This window comes from Parasteatoda tepidariorum, chromosome 10 (assembly GCF_043381705.1).
Source record: "Parasteatoda tepidariorum isolate YZ-2023 chromosome 10, CAS_Ptep_4.0, whole genome shotgun sequence".
In the NCBI taxonomy this organism is placed as follows: Eukaryota; Metazoa; Arthropoda; class Arachnida; order Araneae; family Theridiidae; genus Parasteatoda; species Parasteatoda tepidariorum.
This window is the reverse complement of record NC_092213.1, coordinates 63,100,116-63,118,345: the sequence shown is the minus strand read 5'-3', so window position 1 is coordinate 63,118,345 and position 18,230 is coordinate 63,100,116. Positions and strand designations below refer to the sequence as shown.

At 26.6% G+C, this 18,230-nt stretch overlaps 1 protein-coding gene across 1 annotated transcript in view; it reads right to left on the bottom strand.

Annotated features, from left to right (window-relative positions):
• LOC107453043 (small subunit processome component 20 homolog) overlaps nucleotides 1-18,230 on the bottom strand; it is a 63,649-nt gene that overhangs the window by 12,774 nt on the left and 32,645 nt on the right. The window contains exons 39-52 of the mRNA XM_016069706.4: nucleotides 17,780-18,066; nucleotides 14,106-14,212; nucleotides 13,401-13,540; nucleotides 11,930-12,072; nucleotides 9,970-10,126; nucleotides 8,772-8,870; nucleotides 7,890-8,057; nucleotides 6,794-6,957; nucleotides 5,156-5,294; nucleotides 3,988-4,104; nucleotides 3,736-3,906; nucleotides 2,374-2,502; nucleotides 2,180-2,290; nucleotides 89-238 (exon numbers count right to left, since the gene is read on the bottom strand). Of these exons, the coding sequence (XP_015925192.1) occupies nucleotides 89-238; nucleotides 2,180-2,290; nucleotides 2,374-2,502; nucleotides 3,736-3,906; nucleotides 3,988-4,104; nucleotides 5,156-5,294; nucleotides 6,794-6,957; nucleotides 7,890-8,057; nucleotides 8,772-8,870; nucleotides 9,970-10,126; nucleotides 11,930-12,072; nucleotides 13,401-13,540; nucleotides 14,106-14,212; nucleotides 17,780-18,066 (2,082 nt within the window). The remainder of the gene's footprint in view (nucleotides 1-88; nucleotides 239-2,179; nucleotides 2,291-2,373; nucleotides 2,503-3,735; nucleotides 3,907-3,987; nucleotides 4,105-5,155; nucleotides 5,295-6,793; nucleotides 6,958-7,889; nucleotides 8,058-8,771; nucleotides 8,871-9,969; nucleotides 10,127-11,929; nucleotides 12,073-13,400; nucleotides 13,541-14,105; nucleotides 14,213-17,779; nucleotides 18,067-18,230) is intronic.

Sequence of the window (18,230 nt, the reverse complement as noted above, 5' to 3'; positions counted from 1 at the left end):
TATATATATATATATACTTGTATTACTCCCACATAAAAATTGGAAATTTTTTTAGAGAGATCAAGTGAAGTGAAATGCTTGCTTTTACCTCAGGAAAATTGTTGACCATCGAATTAACAATTTCTAATGCTGACACTCTACCAGGTTCAAGATGATATTCTAATTGACCAATGAAAAAAGACATAGGTTTTTGAAGTTGCTTGCCTAAAGGATAATCAAGCATGTATTGCATGCAAGCCTGAAAGAAATACAAGGTGTTTACTATTTAGATAAATATTTCAATAATTTTTCAAAATATTGTACAGTGAAGGAAAAAAGTTAACCATTTTGCCAAGCATATATTTGTTTAAAGTCGCATTTTGTTCACTTCTAATCTACTAATAATAAGTAATGTAAATAGAACTGAACATTTAAGCCATTGGAATTAATTTTAATAATAAGAATAAATCACACTTTCATCTATTGTCTTTTTTTTCCTACTGTTTGTGATTCATAAAAAGCATGAGAATAAAAAACATTTTTTAAATGCTGAAAAAAAAATTTTGCAAAGCTTTACGATAAATCTTTTAAGACTATTCAAGTTTAAAATTTTGTTAATTCGAGATTATTAATGAGTATTATGTATATTATATGATTTTGAAGAGGCGTTTACTGGAAAAAAATTCTAAAATAATTCACACTTAGAAATAAAACAAAAACGAATTTCTTATATGATGTAGTCTATTGTTTTAAAAGGCTAGATAAAAGTCTGCAAAACGTTAGCATGAATGTTCGATTTGAGAAGAAAAAAGTTAAATTAAGATTTTAGTGTTTTAATATCTGAATGTCAAAAAAAAAAGTAGCTCTCACCAGTCAAAACATGACTCGCAAGTCACAGGTTAGTTGTTGCTGCCAGAATATAAATAAAGAATTAAAAATTAAACTCTGTTAACAAAAAATAACCTTGATAATATTTTTTAAATAATATCAAAAGCTTTAATAAGACTGAGCAATATATCGTAAAGTATAGCAGCTTTCACGTCTCACAATGTAATGGAACTTTGACTTAAGCTACCAATGTAAGAAAATGCTTGGGATTTAACACTCATAGATCATTGCCTAAGCTGACAACGTGCACAATGGAGACTATTTTGATTCCGTCTATCTTCGAAGACAATGTTTCTGTTTTTGATGTTGAATGGCAAGGAGAGAATCGAATCAGAAGTCGCAGTTTTGTACATGGATCGGTGTCAGAATGAATACATTGTTTATTTTTAGACCTTTTTTTCCCCATGGGATTTTGCATTTCCTGATGATTATTTTCAGTGAGACTTTAATTACTTTGTAATCGCTATACATTATTTTGCCGGAACTTAATGTTCCTAGTAATCATTTTAGTGGGACTTTTATTTTGCAACAACCATGCATTATTTCGACACTTTTCTTTTGTCGGGGTTTAACATTTCTTATAGATTATTTTTAATGGGACTTCTGCTACTTTGCAATCGTTGTTTATTAGTCTTCATTGTTTTTTGTTTATTTCTACTTATTTATTTTTCAATTTTTTTAATGCTTATAATAGTTTGGTGGAAATTTATTACTTTTAAATCTTCAGACATTTTTATTTTCAAAAAATTAAAACTAAACTTACATTTACTTGTTATTCAGTCATTAGTCTATTAAACCTTAATATTTTAAATTTAAAAAAATTCCATTTTTTGAAAGCAGCTTATTTTTAAAATCTTTTAATGGTTAAGTGATTGAATCTCAAGCCGTTTTTGATTGGGGGAAAAAATTAAACAAACCTTACACTTGTTTTTACTTTTAGATTTCAGTTTAAGTCAATATATCTTTATTATTTTAATTTAAAAAAATGAAACAATGTTATTTATGTTAGAAAAGAATTTTTTATAATTAACATTTTCTTTTCTTATAAATTTATTTTCTTATTATTTATTTTAGATTGATTTAAAATTTCTGATAGAGTGGTTTTGATTCAAAAGAAACAATACATAGCTAAATCGCAGTGCCTAACAGACAATGTATCAGAATATAAAATTTCTTACATCCCCAGTCCTAATATTTAACTGTTTGTAGGTTATTTAAAGTTGTCTCAATGTCTGAAACCTGCCTCATAGGTAGGTGGTCATTGTTATCTCAACACATTTACGAAAAGCAAGTCGAATGAGCATATAAATACCTGACGACATTGTACTCGGATATGGTCTTGTTCTGCAGTGATGGCCATTTCTGCAATTTTACTCATTATACCCTTCAATCCAGGAGCAGCAAGTCTTTTGGACAAAATAGCCTTTAATACAGGAAGAATTAATATGCAGAAAAATATCAAATGAAGCACAAAATTATTAAAGAAAGCTGGAAAATGTTACCTACTTTTAAGAGAGAAAAGGCAGTGGCTTGTCTGGTGTAATCATAAATATCTTGTTCAATATAACTTAATAAAGACTGCAATTGTTCCTCACTCAGCTGGAAGTTTGAATCCCTCACAAGAGCAGTGAATAACTAGGGTTTAAAATATGCCGAATATACATAAGTGAAACAATTGTAGTCAAAGCAGTTAAATACTAACATTCATCTAACATATTTTAAAAACATTATTATACAAAATGGATCTCAAATACAAGGATATACATAAATCATATTTTGTCTTTGAAATAGTTTTCAAAAGAAAATAAGAAATTTGTAACCATTCCAAAAATTAATGGAAGAACAGATATAAATTTGGGAGGCATCTGCACCCGATGCTTGACGATTTTCTTTTCCTGCCAAGTTCGGTGATAGCTGATAATAATCTGGCTTGAGTTATAACGCAGTTATCACGGTTTTCATGACGTAAACACAAGTGGCATTTCTGCCCCAAGGAAATGACACTGACTAAAGTTAACACTGTTAGCGAAAAATCATGTACCTTCGATAACATTTTGAAGTCAATAGAGGAAATCCCTAAGAAAAGACCAACCTCCATTAATGACCATCTTAGTGTGGAAATGAGAGTGGGCACTCTCGAGAGGTTTCACTGCTCATGTTTTAAGCAAAAAATGACCGAAACACACATGAACTTCTAATTTATTAGGGTTGCAATATTTGATTCTGCTTCCTGCATGTGACAAAAGCAGGGCCAATAAATAATGTGTCAAAAGCGATTGGAGAGAAAAAAAATCACCAAACAATAAGGGCAGATTGCATAACAAATCAGTTCCAAAAGTCAAAACAAAACTATGTAATTAATTTCAGAGGAGATGGATTTAAGTGATTCATATATTTAATCATTGTACTCATTTTTTAGTTTACTGTTTTTAATCATTTTTGTTTTTTATTTAATCATCGTAGTTATTTTTAAGTTTGTTGTTGTTGTTCTCATCCCCATGACCAGCAGAGCTAGATCAGGTCCATGAGCTCGTTCACTCTAAGAAAGTCTAGCACCAGCAGGGGAGCTTGAACCAGGTCCTGCCTGGTAAGTCCCTGACAAGATAAAATGTGGTCAGGGGAGGCCTGGGCAGCAGAACACTTAGTGCAGATTTCAAAGTGTTTATTACCATCATTTTTAAGTTTACTGCTTTTTGATGACAAATGAAAAGTTATTAAGCAATAACCCAAACAAAAAAAAATTAAAAACAGTCATAACAATTCTTATAATTACTCAAATTCAAAACACTTTATACGCCCTTTAAATCTAAAGAGACAGTCATTTCAATAGCGGACAAAATATTTTAATACTATAAATGTTTCATTTACCTTAAAACACATTACAATCATTTCAAAGTTTTCACCTTGTCCCATCCCCACAGCAGCATACTTATTGACTAAAATAAACAGAGATGCCACAATTTTTTTAGAGCAAGTTGTAAAAGATGGTAATGTGTATTTGAAGAGAGGGTTCAGGCAACGCAGTGCAGTTGTAATAATCTGTAATGAAAAACAAGCATGTAATTTAAATTTATACCAAAATGAGTAACACATACAAATTAAAGAAAAATTAACACTCACCTTTATGTGTTTGGATTCTAAGCAATCTGTCAAAATTGAAACAAAGGGATCCAGCATCTGTAGAATTTCCTTTTGATCTTTCTCAATTCTATCCTTCTTCAAGCAAAATTGGAAGAGCTAAAAAATATATAAATGGCACTTCAATACAAAGGTTTTAAATTTATTTTGACTGACGACAGTTAAAAAAATAACATGAAACAAAAAACACTCATGTTCTAAAGGTTTTATTTATGTACAAAAAACAATGTTTTCATAAAATAATTTTTTTATTTGAAAAAGAAAAAAAAAAAATACTGAGTACCATTAATTATGATTAAAAGGTAACATATTTGCATGTTTCATTCAATACTTTTATACAGCAAAGCTAATAACATTTTAAGATTAAAACTTGATCTTTGTTTAAAAATAAAAAAAATTTTACAAACCCGTAAAATTGACAAACTTTTTTTTTCTATAACAAACTCATTTTTGACAATAATTCTAAAATTTAACTAAATCTATTGAGTTGGTATATGGATTATGTATATTATACAGATTTCTATAATATATGTTTATTACAGAATGTAGATATAATGGATAATATTTATAAATTTCTCAAGAAAGCTTTTTTATTAGCGCTTATTGAAATCCACTGAGGTATTACTCGTTTTAATCAAGGTTGCATTCTTATTACCATCAACAGATTACATATTGCAGGTATTATACAATAGCAACAGTAGAGATGGATGACTTGTGCAAAAACATTTGATGCGTACAATAAAGATCAGACAACAAGGAGGTTTTTTAGAATTTATTAATACCAAGAAACTCTAATCCACAGTATAATAAATCTTAAAAATTAGCATCAATAAAGTATAATTAACAGACATCTGATTGAGGAAAGAAGAAATTATCTGAAATTTTTTTCAATGTATAGTTGTTTCTTTTAAGCACTTAATTTTTTAATTTTATTGTACATAGAAATTAAATAAAAGACTTTCAATTTAATGCATGAAATTAACATTTATAAAAGATTCAAAAGAAATTTTTTTATTTCATAAATTTTGTCTTAACAACACATAAAAGAATTTTCAAAAAAAAAAAAAAAAAAGGAATTGCATAATCCTCTTTTTTTTGCACTTTGCAAGTGGTCATCACATAAAAAAAAAACATTAACTAAGACATTTACCTGCAATCCAAATTCAACAAGAACGTGAGATGTAGTTCTTTCATTAACTTTAGCTGGAGGTCCACTTCTTCCAGGTTCTTTAGGGACCAAATATATATCTGGACGTTCATACTTCAAAGGGTTAGTGACTGGAATTTTCCTTAAATAAAAAGATGTATTCATATATTTATATTCAAGCTATGATAAAAATACAGTTACATAAATAACAGACCTTTCTAATAGAACCCTATTTTATTGAAGACAATAGCTTTAAAAAAAGTTCTTTGTTTCAGATTTTCCTTATTTGATTTTATAACTTGTATATGTTTATGTAGATATCATATCTATATTTTAGCATTTCAATAACATTTGAAAATTCAGAAAGCCAACTCTGACTATGATTTTAAGGATGTTATTTTATAGGGTTATGAAGTTCAGTAGCCATGCAAAATGCAACAGTTAAGAGTTCTACAACTTTTTATAAAGTATTGCAGCAAACAGACAACATTGGCAAAGGTAGAAAAAAAAATGGAATCTCATTAATAGTGATTTCAATAAATTTAAGAATTAATTTCCAGCAAAATAACTTACAGTAGAAGTTAATGCTGCTACCATTTTTATTTTTCATTATTTTTATATTTTATTGTTTCTGAAACAGTTTTTGTACCATTGCTTTAAAACGATTAAAAAGGAGAAAGAAAAAAGAGAAGAAACTAATCATTAAAATTAATTGCAGCTGAGATATTTATAAAAACATTTTATGGAATAGTTATTGACTATTAAGGTCAAACATTTTAAAAATTATTAAACACATCAACTTAGCTAAAATATATAATTGGTGATATTTTGCTTTGAATTAATAAAAAAAAATTACTCTGTACAAAACTTTGGCACATATTTCTTTTTAAACCATACTGAATATTTGAAGCTTTATCAAACAGATAATTTCCAAATCTCCTTTTTTTTTTTTAACTAACACTAAAAATGATTTTTTAGCAGTTTTTTTGCTAAAAACAATCATTACATATAGTTAAATGCTTTTAAAGTTTGATTAACACAAATTTTACAATAAGGATACTATAAATTTTTTCCCACAGCACTGAAGTGAAGCTTAAAGATGAATTATTATATTTAGCACAGCAAACTCCCTGTCTTGTCAGATAGTAAACAAATTAACGATAGAAAGTGAGCATTCAATGGTCACATTTAAAGTTTTCCTAAATATTTTGCTTACAGGGTTTTTCCTCTATATTTCAGAACATGCAAGTGAACAGAATGTACTATTATAGACCATCATTAATATTTTATATCAAATATACTTAGGTGAACCTAAAACATCAATACCTGCTTGATTGCCTGATGAAACTTGATGGTGTTTCTAATAATAAAATTTCCCCTCATCTCTGATTCTCCAGAAATCAAACAGATTTTGATTTTCACAGATCTACCCTCAAACCTAGCAATTTGCTTAAGTGTTTTTGTTTTTCCCACTCACTTGATTATTAATTCACAACCCCATTTTCAATAAGAATTACAAAAATATATATTGAAGGTAGGCTTTATGGAGCACTCAGTATATAACAAAAAAAAAATGCATTGAATAAATTTTTAAACAGAAGCAATGTCATTATGAAAAAGATGGAGGGAAAATGCTCATACTTCTTTTTGTTAAGTCCAGGAATTGATTCATTAATAATGGCATGAATGAACAAAAGTTGACCTTTGCTTGTCAGGCTACCATTTTCACTCAATCCAAGCGCGATGTGACGAAGGCACTCAGATACTTTTCTCATGATTTTATGACTGACTTTCTTGGAAAGGATCTACAACATCACATTAAAAGTTAAATGAAAACAAATAAACAAAGATATATTGAGTAAACAAAGCTAAAGAGAACTGATAAAAAGAGACATAACAGTTACATATTTTATTATATGGTATACAGATTTTTTTAAAAAGCAAAAATATTTTTTAAAGTTTGGAAGAAAGATTTTAAAAACTAAAGAACTTAAAATTTTAGCTAAATATTACACATGTTGAAAATCAAAACATAACTTTTTTAAGGAAAAATTTATTTGCTATTTAGTTTTTTTTAACTAATAAATGTTTAATAAATTGTAAGTAATTATTAAGTTTAATAAAAAATCAACTTAATAAGAAAATAAATTTATGCAAATAAAAAAATATTAGTTAACATTTTAATAAAGTTATATGATAGGTGAAAAAACACATAAAGGGAGCTAACATCCCATTAAAACTTCTTACAAGACAATGTTATCAATACAAAAGACAAAATTTCTGAAATACTTAATTTGCTATGAAAATACATTAAGAACTTGCATTAAGTTCTTAATTACATGCATGCATCATATTTAACTGAAACTTAATATTAATGGTCAGAAACTGCCAAGAAAATAACAATACACAGGTAAAAAACAAACTAAAATAGCAATTAAACAAAAAAAATATTTTAAAGTATTTGTTTAAAAAACTACATACAAAGGTTATGAAATTTTTTAACAAGTATATTTTAAAATTAAGATAAAATAAGGTGAATAAAAGTTAACATTAGAAAAAAAAAATATTTTAAATATCAGGCAATAAACAAGACTAGATACAAGAAAGTGTATATTATTTAAATAAAGAAATCAAATTTATATCAAAATAGACCAATTAAAGTACAAGAAATCAAAACTATTTTTATAACCACATCTTAAATGCTAATTGAACAAACACAGGAGAAACAAATGCTTACTTCTTTTAAAGGCACTATAAGCTCTAGAAGAATATTCTCTGATATATATTTGCTCAATATTTGAAATATTGAGTAGCTTTTAAAGCTACGAGCTTCTTTAAGTTTACCAGTTATTTTGGAGACTTCTTTCTCTTCTGCCATATCAGTGAAGAGTTCATTCATGCAAATCTACAAATTATTATTAATATAAAAATAAATAATAATCAACAAGAAGTATTTTAATGAAAAAAAAAATTTTTTTCAAAATATTACAAAAACATTTTATTAATGGAACAATAAGCAAAAAAAAATAATTGACACAGGAAATATTTGATAACTCAGAGCAGTAAAAACTGCTTATAATGAATAAACTTTTTAAAATTTATCATAGATACAGGAGCATTTAATTAGAAAAATCAAATTTCACGACATCGAAATATATAGCATATGAGTTGAGAAATATATTCAAGATTATACTGTTCATATTACATTATACTTTTACAAACTGTCAAATTTTGAGAAACATCATAAAATAACATTTAATTGATAGTAATGGTTATAACAGTAAACTGATATTAAATCTTATAACACTAATTATTAATGAACGAAAAACGACAACAAACATTCATTTCTAGAAATTGAATAATAAAAGTAAACTGATATTAAATCCTTTAACACTAATTATTAATGAACGAAAAACGACAACAAACATTCATTTCTAGAAATTGAATAATAAAAGTAAACTGATATTAAATCCTATAACACTAATTATTAATGAACGAAAAATGACAACAAACATTCATATCTAGAAATTGAATAATGACTAAACAAATTTTTTAAACATAATTTATGAATACAAAGAATACATTTTATCCAATAGTAATTATTGAATTTATCAGTTACCTCGGTTAAGTCTTTGACACAGGAATCTAAATCACTTGGTTTCATTTGATCAGCAATATTAGTAAGCACAGCATTGATGGTGAATGTCATGACATGCACCTATATAATGTATTTTTTTTTAAATTTATAAATAAAAAATTTTAAGGTCAAATTTTATAAAATACAAAACTCTGCTTGGAAATTTAAAAATATGTTTTATTTAGTATTCCTTGAACAATTTTATCATGACATGCATCGTTTCAATCACAGTTTAACAAATTAGGACTTAATATTTATTTGTCCACTGTTGTTTTCAACCATTTTATAATTATTATTTTTTTAAATATGTATATAATTATTTTAGTCTTCAGTTAAATTGGAAATAGCTCTTTCATCGCATAAGACTTTCAATACTTTACAATATTTATTTAATCTTAAATAATAACAGCCCTGAAGAAAAAAAAAACTTTTTGACATAACCTATCAACGCATTCAGTTGCCCTTTGATTTACGGTATTGCAGCACTGTTGAAAAGCCTGACAAACTACTATTATGCCTTATGAAGGTATAACAAATAAGCAAAGTTTATATATTTGTTCAACAGATATAGTATTCTGCGCATAAATATACATAAATATTTAAAATTGCATATAAATATAGAAAAATGTCATAACTGCCTACATTGGAGAAATAAAATAATGGAGATTTTACTAGCAACATTTTCTTAGGCTTCGAGTGAAGTTTTGATACATCATGAATGATCTTGTAAGTGAAAAAGAGAAATTCAAAACTGGAAATAATATAAGCACTAACATTTAGCGAAGTAAATAATATGTATATAAATCTTAATTATAATTTTTACTTCGTTACCATTGTTTATAATTACTTAACCTATAAACACTCAACATACTGCAGTACTGGCAATAGCACCATCACTTTAGGAATAAGAGTTGTATTTTAATTATCAGTGGACATTTTACCCCCAAATGTTTTTTTTTTTTGCTAAATTTTTTCAACAAATACAGAGAAATTTGAGAACATATGGGTAAACAGAAGACAGTCTCAAAATACAGGAGTCTTCGTCAAAAAAACAGGAGACTTGGCAGGTATGCAATGTTGCTTCAACCCAAATCTCAAGATAATTTTCACCATTTCTATGTATACTATTAACAAAAAATTTAATACCCTTTCCAATAAACTTTTTTCAGCAGTAACATACCTGATAACCTTTTGTCATAACACCTTTTATCTCCGATAACAAACATCTGAAATGCTGAGGTCCTAGAGACTGCATCATCTTTATTAAAGTTTCTCTAGTTGTTTCCCTGATGCTTTCAGTTCTTGACTTCAACAAACCACACATTTTGAGAAACAATCTAAACAAAATAATAACAACACTTAATTCTTTAATATCAAAAAAGCACTTGTAATAGATTGCAAGGCGATTCCCAAATATTTTTGCAGGCCAGCAAGATATATAAAAATAAATATATAAAGGTAAAGCTAATAGTACAAATATCAGAATTAAATTTTGATAAAAATAGATCTTGATTTTTTAAGATTCATATCAGCAGAGATGCCAACTTGCTCCGGACAGCAATTACATATTTCAAAGTGGTAGTTTATCAATTATGATTCTGGATTTAATAAATTCAATTTAGTAGATTTTTATCCACCACTATTTCTAAATATTTTGCTGGCTTATATAATTCACCACATTATAATACTTAAGTCACGGTATGCTTTCCAAAACGCAAGCAAAAATAGTAAATGTTTGCAAAATTTACTATGTAGTTATTTACCGTTTCTTTAATTATTTTGGCGCGTTCGGAGCAGTTGGCATCTCTGTATCAGGAGTAATTGTGACACAAAGTGAAAAAACCCTGAAAATTTTATGTGCAAAAAATTGATATCAAGATACTAATTTATATACTAAACATGTTTCTTATTTACCATAATTTTTTGAACAAACATTTATTAAATTACCTACTAAGAATATCACGCCTTTATAGTAACTAATTCAAGAAGAGACTTACTTCTTAGAAGAATATATGATATTCGATATGGTGTGAATAAAAATTGCTATATCGTGTGAATATAAATCGCGATATATGGCTTTAAAAACCTGTAAATACAAAACGCGATATTGGATGTTTAAATCATAGGAATTGTGATGCGTAGTTCTAAAATCACGCACAATTACGAAAACTAGATTTTGATATTACAACAGCGTGAATATCAAACGAGACACTGGATTTTTAAATCGAATGAATACTAATCGCAACACACAACTTTTAAATTAGGTAAATATGGAAATCGCTGTTTGATATTAAAATTGCTTAAATAAGAATCGCAATATTAACAGATTCCAGTGCAGGTCCAAATATTCAAAAATCAGCGAAAGAATCACATGTATTCACAGAAAAATAATGGGTCCGGAAGAATGATATAAAAACCCCAGAATACGATAACCTCTGTCACACATAAATAATTTAAATTTGTTACAGACGAAATCATAATTTTTAGTGCTAAGTTTACAAATATAAAAACAAACCTGTATTACTTAAATAGGATTCTATTAACAAAAAATTCGTTTAAAAAAATTAATATGATCCTTATCAATGGCTATGTATTAAGATATGCTGCAGCTTTTTTTCCCCTACTATTCATTTTGTTTGAATTTAAATAGAATCTATTCTTAGAAATAAAATTTTAAAAAATTTCTTTTTCCTACTTTAACAATAGATAAATTCAAAGAGAAATGTTGGCAAATCAGCTGATTAGATATTTTTTTCTTCACAATTTTGCTTTGTATGCATTTTTATAATCTTTTTTATTGCTTACTTAAAAAACAATAGTAAAGTTAAACAAAAAAATAGCCAAGTAAGCGAGTGTATCTATAGCCAACATATATGTCACTGAGGTGTGGTAGCTACATTTATGTTTAAGGCAAAAATATTGCATTTTAAAATTTATTACTCTTTATGAAATATCAAATAACTGAAACATACATATAGAAGATAAGAATTTTAAACTTGGCAAATATGCAAATGTTTCTATTTTACAATAATCAGTTCGTATAATCTTTCCCATTCATTGAATAATTTGATGTTACATACATCTTTTAGAAATAACTATAATTAGTAAATTGAAGCAAAATAATGATGCAAATAAATTACCCAGGAAGATTTCGTTCAAGTAGTCCAGTAGGAAGCTTTTGAAGTAATTTTACCATAGCAAGGGCTATAGGGACTCTTAAAATCTCATCATTTTCTGGATAATAGGGTGCACCAGCTAATTTATGTTCATCTTCTCTTTTATTCTACAAAAAATATTAGAAAGAAATAGTTATATTTTTGATCAAAAAATTGAATTTTTTTTTAAAGCTTTGCATATGTGTTTAAAAGCATGTGCGTTTATCAGCACAAATGAACAAATTTAATAAAAAAAAAAAAAAAAAAAACGACAAAGCAAAAATCTAGCTTCACTTTTGCTGTTTTGTTCACTTATTTTGACAAAGTTCATCAACACATGTTTATAGTTTTATTAAACTAATTAGGAAACTGGTAAGTATATATTTATAGAAATATATCAAATTTCCACAAAAAAGAACTAACAGCTGAAATAAAAAATTATTACTTCTCATTGCATTTATTGCATTTTTATTACTTTGAGACCTCCAGACATAGCAAATATGGCAAAATGCATAGCTGCCTACCTTAAGAATCAAAAATTAGGAACACTATATGCGACAAAATTATACGCACCAATCACGAGAGTAAGACAAAAATTTAACTATAAATAATAACATTAATAGAAATATCATTAAATTAGTAAAACAAAACAATAAACTCCCTCTTTTGTGTGAAATTTATATTATTAATATTATTTTATAATTAGGAATACCGGTATAATAGTTTAAAAACATCCATTACCCATTAGTATATAATTATTCTTCTCCAAATTATAAAACACAGGTAAATAATAGTCTACATCATAAACAAATATTTCTGATGCAAGTGTTTAAATACTACAATACATTTCTTAAAAAGTAATAATAATTGTTTAAGATTCAATTTAGTGAAATGATTAGCAACAGCTATTGGAATAGTATTTTCCAATAAAAAGCTACTAAAAATTACTTCTGCGAAATAATACCAGGAACCGCGCTTGAGGCGATCAGAACAAGGGATTGGTTTTAAAGTAAAAATACTGCAGTTTCATGAAAATTCAGATTTTTTTATAAACATATCAGATTTTCAGGTTTGATTTAAAAATTAGGAAAAAATCCGAAAAATTCTGAACAGTTGGCAGCTATGCAAAATGGTTGGGAATATTCCTGTTATACACTTACTCATTATTTTCTCTTAGAATAACATGGACAAAAACTGGCTTAATGTTGTGAGAAAACGCAAACAGCTTTAAGCCAAACATAATAGTTTTAAGCCTCAGAAAAAGACAGAACTAATAGTCAGAGGGTTAAACAAAACTAAAACATTAAAAAACATACATATTTCTTTATAAAATATACAATTGTGATTATTTAAATCTAATCTGTAATTAAATACCTTAATAGCAAAAAAAAATATTAATATAACAGTATTGAATAGTATAAAGCATTAATAAAAAATATATTAGAATGTATCATACCTTCTGCATTAAAGAGCGATGTAAGTGAGGCAAAATATTCTTCTTTATAGTACTGTGTATTTTATTAATGTTATTGGCAGCAACGAGTTGGCTTTCATTTTTGGTTTCAGTAAGAACATTGCCTTCACTAGACTTATTATCTGAAAAAGATTATTACTCATAATTAAAGAAAAAAATGCAAAAATTCAACATTGTTATTACAAAAAAAATCATTTAATACAAGTGAGTTATTCTTAAAATTATTTCCGTATAGCACCTACCCAAAAAAATTAGAAAGAAAGAAAAAAAAAACTTATAATACTACATATGAAAACGATATTAGACCTGCGAAAATCTATAGGCAAAACTTATACAATATAGGAACCTAAATCAGTTTTGGAAAGAAAACAAAAAGTAAGATTTGAAAAAAAAAAAAAAAAAAAAAAATTTCATATTAATCAAATCATATTTTTTATTTTTAAAATAAACTGGAAAAAATTAGACCTTTGAATTCTTAATGGGCTAAATATTTCACGGCCAAACTTTATTTTATTTATCCTATCCACATTTACCTAATTTTTGAATTATGTATTTAAATATGAATAAATTTGTGCTTAGTACTTTCTTTTACCAAACATTTTTAAACGTGCACCAAGGAAGACAAGCTTTATAAGTTGTAAAGAAAAATTCATAGAAAATGCATTTATTTAATCTAAAAAACATTACCAGCAATAATTTTGCTTTCATCACAGGGAGCAGTTCTTTCTTCAAGGGTGGCAGTGTTTGGCTTGGATAGATCAAAATGAAAAGCATTGAGTAGGGAAACTATAATTCTAAAGAAAGAAAAAGGTAATGATAATTAGATAAAATAAATTTGAATCATTCTAAAATACATAATTAAGCAAATTAATAAAACATGCATTTTAAAAATAAAAATTTAATGAATAAAATAAAAATAATAATGCTTAAAAATAAAAATATAAATAATACGTAAGATTTAAGTGGATTGAAATGCAGACAAAAGTAAAATTTAATCCAAAAGCTGCAAAGTTTTACTGGAAATATTTTCAATAACAATATTAATTGACAATATTCCACATTTTCAAACGGTTGTTACTTTTCTTCTTAACACCACTGCCCAGTTTGAGAACTTCCACTTTGTTTTCTAAGTAAAGTTAACGAATTTTGGTAGACTCTACATTTTGAAATTGTTTATTAAAAGGGTAGAAAATAGGTATCTGATCAGAACATTTACATGCCAAGATATGATCAGCAATAAAAAATTTTATCCCTGACAATTGCTATTCCTTAGTTACACTTTGACTCTCAAAACTAGACTTTGGCTAACCAAAAAATAAATAAATAAACTATAAAATTAAGGAATTAATAGTAGTTAAAATAGACTAATATTTTGATTATTCATGATTGAATTTTAAAGAAGTCAACTATGTATGTCACAGGTTAAATTAAAAAATGTGGCTCTTTGCAAACTGCTGAAAACACTTTGCAATGCACCTACATGATAATAAGCTTGACAAATGATGTCAGAAATCACCAAAAAGCTGGATTTTTCTAATCATCCTGCGACGAATACATATAAATTGGCTTGGGAAATTTTGAAGACACAATTTACACAAGAAAAATGTTTGTTTTTTAGTGAAAAATAACAAGTTACAGTGTTATGTGTCTAACCAAAGAACTGCTCATGAACTGAGTCTGATGCTTTCTCTTGCTCTAGAAACAAGACAAAATGCATTTTAAGGAGGGAGTTTTTCATACATTTCTTACCAACCCGAGGCAAAAGTTATTCTAAATATTTACCCCCACCCCCTACATGAAAATAACTACATAAGTTAATAACCAGCCACAAAAAAAGCTCTAGAACAGCAGATTCTAAAATAAGTTCATGTATCGGGGAACTCTAGAGTTTCGTGAAAGGGTTACAGAGGCTCAAAGAATTATAATCTTTTTTTTAACCAGCAATGATTTTTGAAACACGTAATTTTACTTGGATAAAATCAGTAATTAATAAGGAATATATAATAAAATCAGTAAGGAATAATATTAATAGAATGCCAGTGAAAAAGAAAGAAATAGCAAAACTTTATAATACAGATATGTAAGTATTTTTTTAAAACAATGTATTGAATAAATTATAAAAAGGATATGCATTTATACAAAATTACATTAATATTTACTGACTAGCTTTTCAATTCAATATAAAATAAATTCAACAATAAAGAAACATATGTTTATTGATGACCATCCTCTTCCATGTTAATAACATTTTTACTTTCATTTCAACAAAACCATAATTGAGCTGATCTTAAAATCACTTTCAGATCATTATTTAATGTTACTTTCACCTAATGGATACACAAAAACAAATTCAGTTGAATGTCATTCTAAACATGCAAATTCAATTGCTGGACATAAAACATAATTATTAGACTACACTTTTGCTAAAACAATGAAAACATTTCCTTCTTCACATTAAATATTTTTAATCTAATTAATAGTCTTATTAGTTAATACACTTACAATTGCTAATGAACATTATTTATTAAATAAGTGCTCCACCAAAAGAAGGTCATCATTTAGGATAATAATAATAATAATGATTAGGAACAAGACTGGTGAAAGGAGTCCTTTAAGTGGTTAGACACTAAGCCACTTATGATTTTAAAACAAATATGTCAGAAATTAAATCTTTTTTCTTCTTTCCTTTAAGATCTTTCTATTCTCTTGAGATCTTTTCTTTCCATTGAAAGCTGTGCCATGCATCAGAATTCATATTCTTGTAGTCTGTTATAGAAACTAAGGAACGTTTGGTGAATTTTTAGAAATTTTTTTCTTTTAAAGAGAGACACTATGTGATCTTTTGTTATTAAACAAAAATGGTATACTTCACATTTCTACTCATTTAAAATGCAAAAAATATTTTACTTGTGTTTATTTGTGCAAGAAACTACAATAAAAATTAAAACTTCAAGGAATCATTATAGTAAATAAAATATTAATTAAATTAATATATAAATTTCAAAAACATATTTAGTAGCTTCACTTTAAGTTATTTTACACTTTAATTGATTTTAACTTTCATTACTTTCTCTTCTCATTCAAACTATTTATTATCAGTAAGTATAATCAAACCAGTAAGTATAATCATTAACCAGTAAGTATAATCAAAACCTAATATTTATTTTTTATAAAAAACTTTTTTTTTAAAAATCAATTTTGAATAGCCTCTTAGTTAACAGTGTAGAATTTTTTATGACTATTAAATTGCTAATTTGATTAAAATTATTTTAAGTAAACAGTAACAAGAGATCCAAATATTTAATACAACTAATCCATATTAAATAAGATTTGCTTCAAGTAAGATTTGTCTATCATATAAGATAATCCTAAAAGATGGTAAATAAGTATAAGATACCAATTCATCCTTATAAATTTCACAGTAAGAAAATTAATTAAATTATTTATTTCATTACATGATTCAAGATACTTTAAAATTTAGAAACCAATCTGGTAGAATCTATAAGATACTTCAATCACTTTTGTATGCTTTGTAGATCCCCAGTTCTCAATTTTAGAATAACCAATTAAATATTTTGATGGAAAACAGAATATGCATTCACAGAAAAGTAGAATGTTTGATTTTATCTATATTAAATCAAATGAATGAAAGGAACAAAAAAATTTTGTAGTGATGACACTTTGTCATAGTTGACTTTTCTAAATTCACATAAAAAAACTTTATTAGTAAATTATCCCCAATTTCAAGAATTGCGGTACTGATCAAATATGCCTCCAAAACCTAATGTATTATATCGACATGAACACTGAGGAGAGAAGTTTAAGTGAAAAGTTAGACGCAACTGCAATTTTAACATAATAAATTTTTTTAAACTGATTTTCAAATCTATCAATAGAGGATTAAAACGAACTTCACATTGAAAAACAAAAAACAGGCCCATTAGGGAATCCTATTGAATAGCATAAGTTTTAAGCTTACATTTGAATAAAATAAAAGCTATTTCAAAACATTCAATAATAATACAGCAGCTTCAAAAAATTTATAAATAAAATCGAAGTTTTCTCCCTTTCTATCAGAAACATATAAATAAAAAAAATTTGATTCTCAATGACAAAGTTTTATAGGACATTTTTAAATAAATTGGAACTGAAAATAAAAAACTATAGCATATGTAATAATTATACATAATAAAATTTATAAATAAAAAAAGCACAAATAATACTAACAAAAAGCACAAATTTAAAACTTATATAACACCTTTAAAATTATAATAAAAATAGCAAGCTAACAGAAAAAAAGTAAACAGGAACAGAATAAGCACAAAGAACAAGATGTAATTCTTGTAATACTAAATTCTTACTTTACAATTGTTTTATGATGTTCAGCATCTTTTGACAACAAAATCAAATACTGTTTCAATAAAGGTTCATAATGATGCCAAGGTAAAACCATGGCTACTTGACCTAGAGTCTCTATTGCAGCATCTATTACATGGACATGTTTCTTGTATGCAGTATCAAAAAGAAAGGATTGAACTATAGGGAACATATATGCGACAATATAATGAACTGAATTATTTTCTTCTTGAGAGTTACTATCTTTCAAAATATTGGCAAAGCGAAGAAGCGCTCTAGCCCGTCGATGAACCTAAAAGTTGAAATAGTTTTAAAAACAAATAATAAGACATGCAAGAAAAAAACATACTTATTGAATAAAACTGCAGTAATATTTTTAATAAAGCTTTTAATACGTATGACAAAGAATTTTACAGTGGTTTTGAATTTAAAAGGGCATAAAATATTTCTTTGTTA